This window comes from Haliotis asinina, chromosome 8 (assembly GCF_037392515.1).
Source record: "Haliotis asinina isolate JCU_RB_2024 chromosome 8, JCU_Hal_asi_v2, whole genome shotgun sequence".
Taxonomy (NCBI): domain Eukaryota; kingdom Metazoa; phylum Mollusca; class Gastropoda; order Lepetellida; family Haliotidae; genus Haliotis; species Haliotis asinina.
This window is the reverse complement of record NC_090287.1, coordinates 17,267,596-17,286,861: the sequence shown is the minus strand read 5'-3', so window position 1 is coordinate 17,286,861 and position 19,266 is coordinate 17,267,596. Positions and strand designations below refer to the sequence as shown.

General features: G+C 39.3%; 1 protein-coding gene across 1 annotated transcript in view; it reads right to left on the bottom strand.

Moving 5' to 3' along the window:
- Nucleotides 1-19,266, bottom strand: part of LOC137293750 (uncharacterized) — a 92,077-nt gene that overhangs the window by 5,982 nt on the left and 66,829 nt on the right. The window contains exons 6-10 of the mRNA XM_067824463.1: nucleotides 17,690-17,854; nucleotides 12,579-12,698; nucleotides 11,644-11,850; nucleotides 2,505-2,619; nucleotides 1,263-1,468 (exon numbers count right to left, since the gene is read on the bottom strand). Of these exons, the coding sequence (XP_067680564.1) occupies nucleotides 1,263-1,468; nucleotides 2,505-2,619; nucleotides 11,644-11,850; nucleotides 12,579-12,698; nucleotides 17,690-17,854 (813 nt within the window). The remainder of the gene's footprint in view (nucleotides 1-1,262; nucleotides 1,469-2,504; nucleotides 2,620-11,643; nucleotides 11,851-12,578; nucleotides 12,699-17,689; nucleotides 17,855-19,266) is intronic.

The following is a 19,266-nucleotide window of genomic DNA, read 5'->3' as shown; positions in this document are numbered from 1 at the left end:
CAAAGGGATAACATCAGTGTACACGTGAACGTCAGATGTGTTAACAAGATCTTACTCTGTAATAACTCATGTAGATAGCAGGTTCGTGTATGTGAAACACAGCTTAAAAGTAACTACGATTCTGTTCTTAACTAATAATGACTCTGTTTGTGATAATGCAATTTGTTATTTGTAATTGTAAACCAAAAGATACCGTGTTCTGTAATCTGATTGGTTGAAAAACATGATTAAATGGTATTAGATTCCCGGAAACTGAAAGACTATTAACCGCGTATTGACACGTAAACAATTGTTTTGTTGTGTCATCAACAGTGATGACGTCATTCAAATAATATTGTGACGTAAAGTTAGAATGACGTCACAAATGAGCAACTCCAGATGCTGACGCCGTCGGTTCCAAATGCATTCCCGTGCTTCAAATACTCAATAACACCCGGAAATTGGCCAACACATGATGTTTATCTCCTAAGAGGTCCAGTTTCAATGCAGTGAACTTCCCTGTGTATTATATGTGACTACATCAAATTTAATCACGAAACTATTAACCGTTTACTTGTCAATATATATGATATACGCATCCATTATTCTTTTACACATTGACTTTTCTATAAAGTTGGTCTCCACTTTCGTCTTCTAAGCGACACAGGTTTGGTAAACAAAAGTAATTTTTAAAAATCCATTCATTGGTATTTTACGTCTTTATCTCGCTTCAAATTCATTTCTTACCTCACCTGTCCTATCCTGTAATCGTACATTTCTGCAGTTAACCTTTACACTGTAACTGGTGAATCTCAAGATAATTATCTGCTTTGTCAAGACTTTCTTCCTTATCGATAGTGTCTGCAACAACTTCCACATCTGACCTGTAAGTCCAACTATAAATAGTTTCTGCGGAACGGCCTCATAATATCTCATCTGGTAAGTCCTATCATAGTTCCTGTGGAAATACGCTCTTTCGTAGCTCACCTGGTCAATTCTACGATAGTCTCAGCGGAAAAGTTCATTTCCAAATCTCTTGCAGTCAGTTCTGTAGTTAATAAATTCAGCGGAAATGCTCTCTTCAATGGCTTACCTAGTCAGTTTACAATTAGTAGTTCCTGCGGGAAAGCTCTCACTGTATCTCGCGAGGTGTATTCTTTAAACAGTTCCAGAGGAAACGTTTTCTTTCACATCACATCCTACCAGTTCTAGATATGAAGCGCTCTTACCATATGTCACCTTTCCTTCATCCAAAGGCAATGCAATCATCACATATATCTCACCTGGCCTATCTTGTGTACACCGGTCATCATGTCTTTGTGTAGCACGTGAAACACGAACACGTGACCGAGCAGTTTGGGGTTTTCCCTGTTGATCTCAAACACACACTGGTGGTGCCATACGGGGTCTTGAGTATTTTGTCGGACTTTAGTTTTGTGCTTGCCCTCTCTGATTCCATTGACGTACATCTCAACCTTGACGTATGGGTCTAAAAATAAAGACACCAACAGTGAGATATGCCCCGACATTAACTATACTTTACCTCAATAGGGTATTGATAGGGTCAGTTACCATTACATCATGGTAACAAGTCATTCAAAGATAAATATTAAACAGTCAAGTCAATAATACACATAAAATTTGCAGGAAATATGCACTGTTCCTGAAATACAAGGTAGAGCTTGTCTTTTCTGAAAGTGTTAATGCATTTAGAAACATTCCTTCAGTCCGAAAACAAACACATGCAGTAAAGAGCATTGAAATACTTGTAACAGTTTTTTGACTAAAATGGTGGAGATATATCGGGATGAGATCGGGCTTTCTTCCTCAATTTTCTTGAGGGGGGATACCTTACGTCAAGCTTGCTTACCACAACCGTGCTGTAGACCGCTATTGCTTCATTTATCTATGACATCGCTACATTGCATCATTGTGACTTATTCAATGATAATTTAGGTAACACCTTTAACACAGTGAATGTTTTCCTCTTATCCCTCACCAGGAAAAGTAAATAAGACGGATTAGGACTCCTTGCGCTATACAAATAGTTCAAGAACATAGAATTTTGAATTACATATACAAATTACATTGTGTTTATATCGATCGCCTGTTACCCATGTGACGACACAGTGTTATCATACGTGCTAATTCCTTATCACAAAAACGTGTAATATCGAGACCGCGTTTGTCTCGAAGAACGGATTTCTGTTTCTATGGTCCCGAGGAGTCGACACACTGCCACAGTGTATCATCAAACAGATTCTTTCGCAAGCACGTTGGGCAACTACGTGACATCAAAAGCCTCAACTATGTAATCAGCGACACCATTAATGTGCTCACTTCATCTAGAAAATCTCAACCCTTGCGTTACATCTCCAGCATAACTCCCCCAAAACGCTAACCATCACTTCAAACAAAATTACGCAAAATTAGACCTTAAACATACCCCAGCTTTGGCATGGGATTAGCGAAGACATACAAAGAATGGGCCGTGGGCGTGTTTGTTTCAGATGTGCGACACTCACTTATTGCTCCTAACAGCGACACACGAGGAAGGCTGCGTCCTTCCAAGACGCTGAAGACAATCTTCCCCGCAACTGGTTGAAAACAACCGGATATCCGCAGATCCCCTTGGTGGAGCTGAAAATATAACCCACAATTTCAGACGTTGGTCATGGAAAGGCTTAGTTACATTAGCAAGTAGAGAGTATGGGAACTAGGGGATTGAAATTGCTAGAGGCACTTTGTACTTCTTTGCGACAAAACAGGATGTGGAAAAGAAATTTGTCATCAGCGTCATTGTGCATTGTCAGTGTCATGGGGAGGTTTTGAGTGCATAGTTTGAGAAGAAAATTTTTATTGTTCTTTTTTATAACCCTCGCCGTTGGATGTATAAAGGGAGAATGTTTTTCTTGGCACATGATTTGGACATCATCTCACTGTATGATTTCTTACCACATATACGAGTTGTTGGCTCTAAAACTGTACCAGGCGTTAAAATCAGACAAAAATACACCTACGTGGTCACTTAAGAGAGGTGGAGAGGTGTTTCTTGGATATTCTAAAGGAACACAGTTTGGCATATCGTGGACATATATTTCCCTTGCATAGGCAAATATCATAAAGTTGGATTTGAACCCGACCAGTTAAATGTTCATCCTACCTTGTATGATTTGCACTTACACCACCGCACCACTGTGTTTCATACATTTAGGCATTTCAGAAATTGAGATTCTAAGACATATTGAGGAATTTATCCTATTCAGTGTTGAATGTTAAGTATTTTCCTCGAAAAGGTCTCCGACACAAGTTCTGAAATGCATGTCCAAAATTCAACCTCAATATCTATTATTGAGAACTATACTGAAAGGTACCAAGTTATCTGGGACCAGACGACTGTAATGCCGCTGGAGCTGTCCTCAAGCATTTCTGTACTGCTGTCTACCTGCAGACCGGAAATCGCCATATCATGAGTAATGTCCCTGGAGACCGACTAAGCGGGGCTATATTGACTAGCCGGGAAGCACAGCTTAGATTGGACAGATAACTAACAGTTACTGCTGGGCCAAACAGCTGTTGAACCGATCGGCGTACTCGTGTCAGCAGCTTCTTCTCAAGCCTCTTGACAAGCCGTGGAACGATAAACACAACACTTTGTGGGACTTAGCTCTGCGACAAGGCGACTGGGTTTGACATTGATTACTGGCTGTCATTAAGTCTTAGCTAAGTGTGAAATACACCAGACAGGAATGGCCATCTACGCCCAGAGACAATGGTTACGAATTAGGGTCGATGCCGTTTGTTGATATTTATACGGTAGCGTTGTGTCACGTTGTTACAATTGAAAAAAAATACTTCCCTGTTGAGAATATTCATCAGTGTTATTCGCTGAGTGTTATATAAGACGCTAACAGGTGGACGTTTAGAAATCCTCTTTGAACAAAAGCCAACACCATTAGGAACTTGTATACTGACAGGCGAACAGACACTTGAGATTTACCAAGTGATGGTTTATTGTCACAGACGCCGACGACGCCACCTGCACCATCGACACTTCAACACCTACACCGTGATTTTACTAGCTTACTGATCACAGTGCATGCATTGGGTGTGTTAGAAGGGACACTTGAAAGCATAACGGTTTATTTAACATATTTCATTCAATTTATGAGTGAATGAGTACGGCTTTTCGCCGCTTCTAGCAATATTCAAGCAATATAACGGGGTTGACACCAGGGATGGGCTTCACACATTGTGCCCATGTGGGGAATCGAAACCCGGATCTTCGGCGTGTCGAGCGCACGCTTTAACCATTAGGCTACCAAACCGTGCCTTTCATCTGTATGCGGTGATCAGATATTCACCTATTCTGCATGATGTACATCTGTAAGAGGAGAGAGATATTTAAAAGTTCAATGTAGGATGATACAAGTTTGAGACACATCCCAGACCATCCCGCGAAAGTAATTCTAAAGATTATGAAATCGCCCCAAAGTGTTTTTTTCACAAGAGACTCTTACTTTGCTGTAATTTATTATCTCCGCCGCTGATTAAATCAAGTTGAGGGATCTTGTTCCCAGTATTCGACGGTTGTGATAACATGACGATTACTGCTTCCAAATATTCACGAGAACAGCAAATACCCTCAAAATCGTTTTGAAAAAATAGCGTTCACAACTCAGTTTCTGACGATCCAGGTTTGTCTTTGGTACAAAGTGAAATCTCATATTTAACTGCACAACCTGAAATCGATTGTCTAATGATTCAATTTGTCACACTTCTTTAGCACTACGCCTTAAGACAAGTGTTATCTGCCCCGACATGTCATAGCGGTTTCTATTGCTGTGTAATTGCAGAATTTCTGCGTTCTAATATTATCAGTACAATTAAAGGGAAGACGTGATCCACTTTCTTGCAAATCATAAAGTGAATTTAAGCAACATAACTATTTCAAATCAGATAGAAAGGGTATTCTTAAAACTGACCCAGTTTTAATTTTTCCAGAGACGGAAGTATATAAGATAGCAGAATCAAATATGCAGGAGTTTTCTTCACAAAAACACACACCTAAGTAATAGAAGTTTTCGTGTGTAAAAATTCCACGGTTTCTAATTTGTTTGAAGCCTTAAGCCAGAACCTTCACTGAGACACTTTTCTGAAATGATAAGAAGCGTTAATTTCCCCTGAGAGGGACTTTACGTCCACAGGTTTTGCTTTAATTCAGAACTTGGTCGCCATGTTGAAAAGCAAATTCAAGAATTAGCGCTTGACCTTGCCGACAGCGTGACCAAAAATTGATTAAATGGGCGTGTGTTTTGGGTGTTATCGTTCTGAAACTATCTTGACAACCACACACCATACAAGAGTGTCTGGTGCGTGCTGGACATCCATATTACTCTATCCATTTGAGTTTCTACTCTTGACACCCAAGAGAAATTTAAAGGCGATTATCTCATAGCGAGGAATGGCGTTGAAGGAAGCAGTGTAATCCCGCTGATAATGATAGACAATACACGAAGTGCTCGAGAATAATAACGTGTTAGAAAGAAGGAGGGGATATATTCAAAGTTAAATTGTTTGCGTCACAACAACTCTTTTGAAACAATGCAAAGGTGTCAGTGTATTTTCATGATGGATGGTGTGTTATTGCTAAATTGGTTTCTTGTAGGTTTTCCCTTTCAAAGATCTTAACCACGTTGATAATTCTCCTACAAAGAGAGCGTCTGTCCTAGTATTAGATAATTAAGGAGGGTTGGGGGGAAGGGGGGATTCCAAAGAAAGGAGCTAGGGTTTCAATTTTGTTTTGAGCTACATATTTGTCACTGTGTAAGGGTGTAAATCTTTGGTGTGTGTTTGCATCTCTTGTAAGGTAGTGTCACAGTTATACCCGTTCCTACATTGACAAATCCTCAGATGTTGTAGTGCTGACGTCGATATGGCTTTCAGAAAGTGGTAAGAAGTAACAAATGTCACAAACAGCATTAGTCTTTCTTAAAAAGCAAGGAAACAAGTGCCTTTTCATTCGGGTGGGCAATTTGTGTACCCCTCTGTCAAATGTATAAATGAGTCTGTAAGTCTTATTTGTTACGTATCAGGAATTACATTTTCATTCATGGATAATGAATGGCGGCTATACATCATTGAGGAAACGGTGTTTAAGTTCTAACCATCTATATGACGACAGTCTGTACACCAGACTACATCAGACAAATGTGTATATAAAAGGCAAAATCAACGATAAACGATTGGGGTTGGACAAAATAATTGACTTCACTGGCCACACAATGCACATCACACCGACCATAGGTGAAGAGAAGCGGAGTATTATTCTAGCCAGGAATTTCAACAAGTTCACTCATTGTAAACACTATTAGTATCCGTACAGCGTACTGAACGTACACGATTTTACTGTATCACCATGTACATTTGTGTTTCACTGCTGTTTTTATCATACCATCATACCAGAGTCCCCTGTACGTAAGCCGACCGCGAGGTGCACATCTGGTAAAGAAAACCTTACTCAATGCTATTAAAGTGTTCTGGAAAATTCGGAGATTTACTGCACCAGTCGGTGACACAAAGTAGTTCTGGAACTTATAATGGGGATAAAGACATGCTAAGTTCCTAAAACTAATGACAAGCTTGATCCTCGTTCAAATGCAATTTAAAGCCGATGCCAAAGACGAAAATAGAGTTAAAGGTTGTAAAGAGTTACCAAACGAAATTGCCTCTCTGATCACCGCATATATTTTCTGCACATATCTCCAGCCTTAAGTCTGGACCCTGCACTGCCCTAAACGTATCGGCAATACACAGTGTCTGGACATCAATAGTAACTACACAATAACAATGATATTGTTTCTAAATGTAAAGAGCACTCCTTAGCCGACTGTGTCTGGACTTTGATGGAACACTCGACGTGTTCTTTACCACAGACATCCTATATATCTATTAACCTGTACAATCTCCAATGTAGGCGTTGGAAACGCAACATCTACATGTTCTAAGATAGAGGTATGTGATATCAATAAGTTAGCCATATTAGAGATTTACTATCTTGTTATAACGATGTCTGGGCATAGAAGTCAGACACAGTGTTAAAATGCCTATGCTATCTTTTTGGTGAAGGACAATACTCGCTGATCAGTTTGGACATTTGTAGAAAGGGTTGCCATACGAGGTGAGGTTATGCGTCTGAAAGGGAGGTATTCTACGTGAAATTGTTCCACCTTAGAGACTCAGTCCTGGATGAAACCAAGGCCCGAAGGAGATTTAAGATCCTATCCATCTACAAGGTATCCAGGGGGACTGTGATCTAGATCCAACACCTTCATGGGTGTTGGTCATAAGAGGTGACTATATGGATTGGGTAGTCGACATTGACGACCGTTTGTCATGTCCCGAAAATGTTCAACTATTCTGAGTTATGTATGACAGGTTGGAATTGGTCTTTTGCGACCCATGCTTGACCCTGGGAGGCGACTAACGGGTTCGAGTGACCAAGATCGTTGATTTGGCTAAATGATACCTTCATATGTTCTTCATATGAACGGATATATTGCCTGGCTCAGACTCGATTATAAGCAGACTGTCACCATGTAGCAGGATTTTATGCGGCGTTGAACAAAATACAAACATGTTACCTTTCATTTCCTGTTTCAAACAGAATGTCTTTCACTGTACATGTTTTTTTTTTGTTAATCCATCTGAGGGTTTTAATTATCTCAAATCCGAGGCAATGTTATATTATCCACGGTCCATTAGCACGCGTAACCTACTGAGAAGATTGTTTGGTTGCTCAGCACAGACAAACGTTCTAGAAATGTCCCTGCACAGTTAAACACCGTGAATGATTTTTCATGGACCACAGAAGAGCTTAGATGAGCCATGATGGAACCTTACAACCTTTCATTATAAACAACGCTACCACACTTATGTAGGCCACATGTAACAATATCAGCACTCGTTTGCATAACGCACGTTGCTTGATTCAATAAGCCATGACACATACAACCTTAACGACAATCTACACCATCATCCGCGATGTAGCTGTCTGGTGCTAGGTGACCTGGGTATGTTGATCTTCGATACACAGTTCACAAGTAATTATGCCATAATGTGTGGATAGTGTTAGCTGTCTGGTGCTTAATGGTTGCCTGATCGCTGATGGGAATTTGATACAGCACGAAATGCAGAACAGTGCCACAGTCAGAGGTAAAACACTTAGGACGTAATGGTATGGCAATATGGTATTGTGTGATAAGACATGGTGAAATGTTGTGTATGACATGATATTGATAGGTATACCATTACGCTATTATATGACATGTCATAGTGCTATTGTATGGTATGCCATTATGGTATTGTGTGGTATGCCGTTATGTTATTGTATGGTATGTAATTATAATATTGTAAGGTATGCCGTCATTATATTCTAAGGCATGTCATTACGCTATTGTATGGAATACCATTATGCTTTTTAAGGCACGTCACTGTAATATTCTAAGACATGCCATTATGCCATTGTATGATATACCATCATGATAATGTAAGGTGTGCCATTATTCTACTGTATGGTGTACCATTGTACTATTGTAAGGTATGTCATTAGGATATTGTAAGGTATGTCATTATGACATTGTAAGGTTTGTCATGATATTTCAAGGCATGTCATTAGGATATTGTAAGGTATGTCATTATGCTACATTAAAGTATGTCATTAGAATATTGAAAGGTATGTCATTAGGATATTGTAAGGTATGTCATTAGGATATTGTAAGGTATGTCATTAGGATATTGTACGGTATATCATTATGATATTGTACGGTATGTCATTATGATATTTCAAGGTATGTCAGTATGATATTGTAAGGTATGTCATTATGATACTGTAAGGTATGTCATTATGCTACTTTAAGGTATGTCATTATGATATTGTAACGTATGTCATTATGATATTGTAAGGTATGTCATTATGATATTTCAAGGTATATCGTTAGGATATTGTAATGTATGTCATTATGATATTGTAAGGTATGTCATTATGCTACTTTAAGGTATGTCATTATGATATTGTAACGTATGTCATTATGATATTTCAAGGTATGTCATTATGATATTTCAAGGTATGTCATTAGGATATTGTAAGGTATGTCATTATGACATTGTAAGGTATGTCATGATATTTCAAGGCATGTCATTAGGATATTGTACGGTATGTCATTAGGATATTTCAAGGTATGTCAGTATGATATTGTAAGGTATGTCATTATGATATTGTAAGGTATGTCACTATGCTACTTTAAGGTATGTCATTATGATATTGTAAGGTATGTCATTATGATATTGTAAGGTATGTCATTATGATATTTCAAGGTATATCATTAGGATATTGTAAGGTATGCCATTATGATATTGTAAGGTATGTCATTACGCTACTTTAAGGTATGTCATTATGCTACTTTAAGGTATGTCATTATGCTACTGTAAGGTACTGTAATGTCATTATGCTATTGTATGACATGCAATTATGATAATGTATTAAATGTTAGGTCGTTATTTTGGTACATACTTTTATCATTTAGCTAAAGTATTTATCATAAGCTTATGATATAAACATGTGTGTCATACAAAAACATACCCAAGCAATTACATAAGCACATATTTCGCATGTGCATCTTCGCATTGTCCGTCAGTCTCAAATCATAAGTGTATAGTGCGGTAGTTGGCCGTAAGTCAGTCACAAGTAGTGAAATTTCAATAGAATTTCATCTTAATTAACTGATTTAAGAATAACTGAGTTGTGAGAATAATTTCATTAATTAAGTAGAAGTCATTTTATTTTGATATTTTGCATACATCTTGGAAATCAACTTCAGTTACTTGTACATTATTTGCATCCTTCCGTTGATTAGCTATAGAACGACATCTGATTAAACACCATATACAAGAACAGCTTTTAATCTATTCCACAGTCACCAAAGTAAACCTGATTGGTATGTCTAATATACGATGTTTAAATACTTGCATTTTTCTAAATTATCATGGGAAATTGAATGGAAATTATGTGTATGTAGCCGAGATGATATCCCAACTGGTAGATCAGTACTAGTATTGAAAGCAATTCGACCGAAATTAAAATGAAAATAATTCTTGCCAGAACACATTAACACGCAAGTCTATGGGAAGTTCACTGATGATGACTCACTTATGGACAGTTCATTCGAAAGACAAGTATTAGTGAGTATTCACTAGAGGCATAATCATAGGATAATTGGTTTAACGTTACTAAAGTTTCAATTATGTAGGATACTTTGTTCAAGTATTTTCTGAAACAAAGCTCTGGGAACCTCTTTTTTTCTGAATGAATATGCCCAAAAGGATTTAACAGGTTGTTTATTTCGCTTTAGTGGAAAACTCAACACCACGATATAGCATTTCCATGTGTTTCTGGTGCATTTATTCTACAGAATGGTAACGGGATAAAAAGAATTTCACATCCCGCTAATTCATCACTAGCCGAGCTAGGCAAATACCGATCAGCTACACAGCCACTAATATTTTCCACATCAGATTATATAATACTAGGGAGTCCTCCACGTATTTCGTGATATTGTTAATATATTTATGATATTGTATAGTATGTCATTGCTAATGTGTGTGGCATACTGTTATGGTATTGTATGATGCGTAATTATGGTATTAACAGACAAAGTTATGGTACCGCATCTCGTTCCATTATGGTATTGTGACGTCGCCGTAGCAGGGCATATCGCCATTTTGTTTTGTGATGACAAGAGTATGAGTCACTGGGGTATTGGGTGTTGGGAAATATTTTAATTGAATGGTATGACACTGACATTGTACAGCATGGCATGTTATTAATGCTTTGTTCAATAGGAACACATATCAGTAGCAGGTTCCATCTGCACAAAGTGAGTGAGTGAGTTTTACGCCGCACTCAGCAATACCCCAGCTACATGGCGGCGGTCTGGAAATAATCGAGTCTGGACTAGACAATCCAGTGATCAACAACATGAACATCGATCTGAGGAACTGGGAACCGATGACATGTGTCAACCAAGTCAGCTAGTCTGGCCACCCGATCCCATTAGTCGCCTCTTACGACAAGCATAGCCACCTTTTATGGCAAGCATGGGTTGCTGAAGGCCTATTCTACCCCGGGACCTTCACGGGTCGTCTGCACAAAGGGATCTCAGTGCTACGACGATAGTAACTATCATACTTAAACATACACTTGCCCTAGCCGTAATCATAAAATCGTTTTGCAAAAGTGGCTCTCAGATGGATGTGATATTAAATTATGAATGCTGTACCCAGTCGTCAAGGAAACAAGAACTCTATGAGCAGAGGATGTTTTGATAATTGGTTCTCGATGAGAGTCTTTGTTCTGCAACACAATGCCCATAGCAACTGTTTGTATTGTTACTGTTTGTAACTCCACACTGAACAATATTTCTTCTATAAGACGGTGGTCTGAAAATAAGCCAGTCTGGACCAGACAATCCACTGACTGACTTCCTGACCATTGATCTACGCAATTGGGGTACGATGTCATTCAGAACCAAATCATCGAGTCCGACACATTTTCCCCTGCGTTATAACATGGCATGATGCACCAATTGACAAACATAATGGACTCACCCTATAGACTGTTTGTGGCATGAGGGTCAGGTCAACCAGACCACTAGTCAGTTTCTCAACATCTGTAAGTTTGACTGACCCTACACCCACCAGGTGGCGCCGTGATACGTGATGTGAGGAGTACACTTGGAACTCCAGAGCAGACTCTTCGTTGATTTCCGTTGGCACGATGTCTTTGATGGTAAACTTTTCCAAAAACAGTGGATCCTAGAATAATCATGGTACTTCCAGTAAATACACGCTCATCATACACCATGGAACACACACGTGGGTTACAAAACATGCAATCAGATATCAGACAGAATTAAAAGAATAAAAGAGTGAAGTCCAAGGCCACGAACCGGGGAGGCAAGTATTTTTGTAATTTGAGTTTGAGGAAAGGGTAGAATGTGGCACCAACTAAACTAGTTTGATATGTATTTATTGATTTAACAGACATGTCAGTACCAGATGAACGGTTTCAGTATACCAGTTTTTACAAAGACACATCATAGAGTCACAACTGATACCCACGCCTCTCTCGGTCGACGGAATATATCAACATTTGATAAGTAACTCACATCATAAGACAAACTGGAAACAGCTACTCATACGATTTTACATGATGTCTCTGAAGAACAGCCTCTCTCTCTCTAGATGAGAGGATGCAATATCGCGGCTTCTGCTAAGTGCATTCAACTAAGGGCAAGAACCCCTAGGATCTTTCCTATCACATTAAACGTAATGTACAGTTAACAGTGCAATGCAGTTCAGCAACGTGTTGAATTTCAGCCCTTAAACCACTCTATCTGGCAGGTCATTGCGTTCCTGAAAAAAATGACCCCACTATTTAAGACACATCGCTCAGGACGACATGGAATAGGATTTCACAGAGTCGGCTGTTGGTGGAATCAGTACTTCGAGAAGAATACGGTACATAAAAGCTGGATTATTACCGTTGTCTTCGTGAGAGTCTTGGTTCTGTATTTGAACGTCCTCCCTGGGACCAAGAAGGCTTTGACATATGGGTTGACATCGATATCCTTTGGTACTCCAGGAATCACAAGACTCTGAGCCTGAAATCAACAAAACATTGGCCAAATGTTCACATCTTTATTTGATAAGAGGACTATGAAAAAACATGGAAATAAAAGCCTGATCGTAATGCACTGCGTGCGTAACAACTGATGTGTTGCAAATTATAGGTTGTTTTGGCAACGTGGTCAAATAGTAAGTGTAGTCGGCATTGAAAACCAGGATTTATGAAGATGGGAGCTTATAATGAGAATGTTTGAATTAAGGAAACTTTAACACAAACATGTAGTGTGTTTGTGTAAGTATTAACTTATGAATATATTTTGTGAACTTAAACATTCTCACAACGACCCCTGTTAGATATTTGCAATTCGTTTTTATTACCTGAAGTTTCACAGTGGTAAATACTATACCAAGTCCTGGATAAAGTACAGTGCTAAAGATGAATCTAATATAAACACAAACTAATATAGAATTGAGCCTTGTGGTGGCTCAAAACAAATTTCTTGGCCACAGACAAGTATAAAACGTCAGTACCAAACTTTATGTTGACAATGTACTAAGATTAGAACCAGCCATTATATATCTGCAAGATCAAAGAGTTTCCATGACAACCAAGACTGACATCTAAAAGATTGTATATTTCCCTCAAATCAGAACTCGCCAAAAGATCAAAGTTGCAATTCCTTTCTCCTGTCGTCTTTCACTTTAATCACTGTCATCGAGGTAACAGTTTTTCACAAAAGGCAAGCATGTTTGTCGTGATTGATGGCTGGATCAACACTCGACGGCTTAAACCTGCTATCTTTCTAGTCTATTATGTGATATGCATCATACTGTTGCAGAACCGGAAGGTTAGTTATCATATCTCATTATTCTGCATTAATCACATTTTAAAACGGGAATCTCATTATTACATGGATATAATGTTAATACAACACCATCAGGAAATAATCCGGTATTTCATGGCCTCCGAGAATAATTGCGGAATCAATGAGCTTGTAAGAATAAACTGGAATAACATATGTTAAAGCAGAAAAAATATTGTCCATATTCATACGACATATCTGCTTAAAGAAGAGTCGAGTTATCAGTGAGGCTATATAATAAGCTTGTGTGTATGAATTACCAGTGATGGCACCAGATGAACCTCTCATGCCTCTGTTTTCTAATCCAAACAGTTGAAAACTACAGGTTCCGTATTTTTTAAAGTCACGCTGAATTCATCTTCCAAAGTATGGACTTTACGTTTTACTAAGACATGCATGAGCTACCAACTCCAACCGTCCATTCCAACTGGAAGCCTCATAGTGCATTAACGTATGGATATATTGTATCAGTGGACTTAATGCCATACATCTATAATCTGCTAAAAAGTATCAGTGTGCTACGTAGTATTTATGTCATATGAATTATAGAACATGTGTAGTTCAAACTCTGGCACTGAATGGTCTATTGACTGTCATCGTCATACTCACGTATTTCGTTGACATGGGAAAAACACCCCCCTAGTACCAAGAAAAAGAAAACCAAATCAAGCACAGAAGAAGAAAAGAGAAAAAAGAATCTTAAACATACACACACACGCACGCACGCACGCACGCACGCACGCACACACACAAACCACCCCTAGTACCCAAAAAAGAAAACCAAATCAAGCATAGAAGAAGAAAAGAGAAAAAAGAATCTTAAACACACACACACACACACACACCACCCCTAGAACCCCCAAAAAAGAAAACCGAATCAAGCATAGAAGAAGAAAAGAGAAAAAAGAATCTTAAACACACACACACACACACACACACACACGCACGCACGCACGCACGCACGCACGCGCGCGCGCACTCATCTACAGACTTGACACTTAGGTTGTATTTTACTACTGTTACTTTCTATTTTTTATGTGTGTAAATTATCTTGGTTAGGAAGGTATAGACGAATCTAAAAATCATTCGCTACAATTTGGGGAATACTTAGTATCTAAAAGCCGTGTTATTGCAGTTTAAAAAAACCCTCCAAGCAAGGTACAAATGCAGCACTCCTTCCTACCAAAAATAACACAGATGCCCTGACACCGAAACGAAATTTTCCTGTAAACAAAATTAAATGTTATTCAGCGTAGCGCCACCTACAAGGCATCTTGTGACAAGCAGCTCTAAGCCCAGGGATGATACACAGGATTCTACGCTATGAGCCTAATGGAGGACGGGTCATTTAACACTCATTTGAGGTTGGTTGAGGACTCAATATAGACTAGAAAATTGCGATGCCGCGGGTTCTTAAGGGAACCTTAGGAAAATGACATTGATGATATTTGACTGAAGATCGTCGACAGGAAAGCTGTATTCAGCGACAGATGCGTAAGGAAGTAAGCGATTCCGCGTCAAATTGAGACAAAATGACTCTTGGCACTTGAAATCATTATCTTCTATTATGCGAAGTCCCGTAGACTTAAAGCCAACTGGTCTGGCATAGTTGAAGGGGAAAGGTGTGTCTTAGTGTATTGAACGACGCCCTGGAAAGCAGAGTGCTTGAAATCTTGAGTAATATCCACTATAATAGCTCAATGCGTGAAGATGAACTAATTAGCACTGAAAGGTATGTTGGACACATCACCATGGAGTAACGTTTTTTATGCTTTAACTGGACTAAAAAGTAAAAATGAACACTTGGCGTTGTAATGCTCGGCCACATTACTAAGAAAATTGCCTCCGTTTTAACTAACTACTTTCACTACGCTTCCTGTGTCCTTGCTATCGGCACTAAGCGTATTCTCTTATCAAGGTTTTCTTTGATTCTCGTCCGTAGGCATAAATAGTTTGAGCATATGATTGGCGTTTAATTGCAGGAATTGTAAATGTCATGAGAGAAGAAATTCGTGAATCTTTGTTAAGTTAAAGACCCGTTCATGTAATATTTTCAAGCAAAATGATTGACACTATTTTCTCCTGAAAACTATGTAAACACAGGTTTCTGTAACTGCACAGATAGAGGGGCTGCCAGGCAAAGGGGATGGCTTCTTAGAAAACATAGATGGTCAGGAAAGCCAAGACTTATGTAGGGAAGCCTTGGATAATGATTTAGGAGAACATGAAAACTGAACTCTTTCTGTACTACTTCAGGCTTCCTCCTGTCCCTTCTTGATGTTTAAACACATTGATCCCAACGTCTTTTTTGTGTTACACAGAGTATCAGGGCTAGCACAAACTCACTTCAAAGGGTGAATACATTTTAATCACAAATGTTACATTGTGTGCACTTGTGTTTCAAAGTTGCATTTTGACCCTTCGAGTGAATACATACGGATCACCGTGTCCATGTTGATTGTAAAGATGATACGGGGATAGCTCTGTCTCTTTATTAAGTAAACAGATATTGTAAAGGTAAATGTGGATATATCTTGCCTCTTCATCGACTGAATACATATGAACCACAATTTCAATATTGATTGTGAAGGTGAAACAGGGATATATATCTTGCCTCTTCATCGACTGAATACATATGAACCACAATTTCAATATTGATTGTGAAGGTGAAACAGGGATATATATCTTGCCTCTTCATCGACTGAATACATATGAACCACAATTTCAATATTGATTGTGAAGGTGAAACAGGGATATATATCTTGCCTCTTCATCGACTGAATACATATGAACCACAATTTCAATATTGATTGTGAAGGTGAAACAGGGATATATATCTTGCCTCTTCATCGACTGAATACATATGAACCACAATTTCAATATTGATTGTGAAGGTGAAACAGGGATATATATCTTGCCTCTTCATCGACTGAATACATATGAACCACAATTTCAATATTGATTGTGAAGGTGAAACAGGGATATATATCTTGCCTCTTCATCGACTGAATACATATGAACCACAATTTCAATATTGATTGTGAAGGTGAAACAGGGATATATATCTTGCCTCTTCATCGACTGAATACACATGAACCACAATTTCAATATTGATTGTGGAGGTGAAACAGGGATATATATCTTGCCTCTTCATCGACTGAATACATATGAACCACAATTTCAATATTGATTGTGAAGGTGAAACAGGGATATATATTTTGCCTCTTCACCGAGTGAAAACATACTGATCACAATGTCAGTATTGATTATAAAGGTGAAACAGGGATATATATTTTGCCTCTTCACCGAGTGAAAACATACTGATCACAGTGTCAGTATTGATTATAAAGGTGAAACAGGGATATATATTTTGCCTCTTCACCGAGTGAAAACATACTGATCACAGTGTCAGTATTGATTATAAAGGTGAAACAGGGATATATATTTTGCCTCTTCACCGAGTGAAAACATACTGATCACAGTGTCAGTATTGGGTAATGGTTGTAATGGTGACACAGGGATGCAATGTCACTATTGATTATAAAGGTGATACAGGGATATATCTTGCCCCGGCATTGAGTGAATACATATGGATCACAATGTCAACAATGAATGTAAAGGTAGAATAGGGATATGTATTGCCATATCATCAAGCGAATGCATATTGATCATAATGTCAATATTGATTGCAAATGCAAAGGTAAAACAATAGATATATCTTGCCCAATTTACTGTGTGAAGAGGCAGGATGCAGTCCTGCAAAACCGTCACCGACTGTGAAGAAATTAATATTAGTAAAGAATGTCTTGCATCAACAGAGGAAACAAAAACTGTCTCAGGCACATGATTATGTATGTATGATACATAGCATAAAAACTGGTTTACATATGTCTGTGTATGTAGTTACAGATAATTGTTCCTACGGCTAAACAGTTAAAGGTATTTATAGCGATGATGAATGAAGATGAAGGTTCAGACAACTTCGCAGTCCCATCATTTGTGATTTGAGTGGACTAAAGCTTTAGAATGCAAACATCCATTTGCCTATTAATGATTGTCCTAATAACACGCTTGCACACACGCACGCACGAACGCTAGCGCACTTACACACAAACTGCGTCTTATGAACGTGTGGAGGCTGAAAGAAGCACAGGCACACTTACCTCGACTATGATGACCGTCAGCGTGGTGTTGTCGTGGGAGAACTGTAGCTGTACCTTCAGATTCCCCGTGGGCTGCACGGGCGGGGCGTACCTCGGGATCATCTCTTCTAGGTTCAAGTCATGCAGGGCAACCGGAGTGTCTGGCAGACCTATACTGCCCTGACGCTGTAACAAACAGTGACACTTCAGACATGTTATAAAGGGCAACCGGAGAGTCTGGCAGGTCTATACTGCCCCGACGCTGTAACAAACAGTGACACTTTACATATGTCGTAAGCCAACCTGAGTGTCTGGCAGACCTATATTACCCTGACGCTGTAACAAACAGTGACACTTCAGACATGTTATAAAGGGCAACCTGAGTGTCTGACAGACCTATACTACCCTGACGCAGTAACAAACAGTGACACTTTACATATGTCGTAAGCCAACCTGAGTGTCTGGTAGACCAATACTGACCTGACGCTGTAACAAACAGTGCCACTTTACACTTGTCATAAAAGCCAACCTGAGTGTCTGGCAGACCTGTACTACCCTGACGTTGTAACAAACAGTGCCACTTTACACTTGTCATAAAGGCCAACCTGAGTGTCTGGTAGACCAATACTGACCTGACGCTGTAACAAACAGTGACACTTCAGACATGTCATAAAGGCCAACCTGAGTGTCTGGTAGACCTGTACTGCCCTGACGCTGTAACAAACAGTGACACTTCAGACATGTCATAAAGGCCAACCTGAGTGTCTGGCAGACCTATACTACCCTGACGCTGTAACAAACAGTGCCACTTTACACTTGTCATAAAGGCCAACCTGAGTGTCTGGTAGACCTGTACTGCCCTGACGCTGTAACAAACAGTGACACTTCAGACATGTCATAAAGGCCAACCTGAGTGTCTGGCAGACCTATACTACCCTGACGCTGTAACAAACAGTGACACTTCAGACATGTCATAAAGGCCAACCTGAGTGTCTGGCAGACCTATACTACCCTGACGCTGTAACAAACAGTGCCACTTTACACTTGTCATAAAGGCCAACCTGAGTGTCTGGTAGACCAATACTGACCTGAGGCTGTAACAAACAGTGACACTTCAGACATGTCATAAAGGCCAAACTGAGTGTCTGGCAGACCTATACTACCCTGACGCTGTAACAAACAGTGACACTTCAGACATGTCATAAAGGGCAACCTGAGTGTCTGGTAGACCAATACTGACCTGACGCTGTAACAAACAGTGACACTTCAGACATGTCATAAAGGCCAACCTGAGTGTCTGGCAGACCTATACTACCCTGACGCTGTAACAAACAGTGACACTTCAGACATGTCATAAAGGCCAACCTGAGTGTCTGGCAGACCTATACTACCCTGACGCTGTAACAAACAGTGCCACTTTACACTTGTCATAAAGGGCAACCTGAGTGTCTGGTAGACCAATACTGACCTGAGGCTCTTTTGACGAAGCAATCTTTACTAAGGTTAACCTTAACTATCATTCTTTGACACTGCACTAAGGTTACCTTAATGACTAAGGTTGCTTCGTGATAGGAGCCAGTGATGCTGTAAGAAACAGA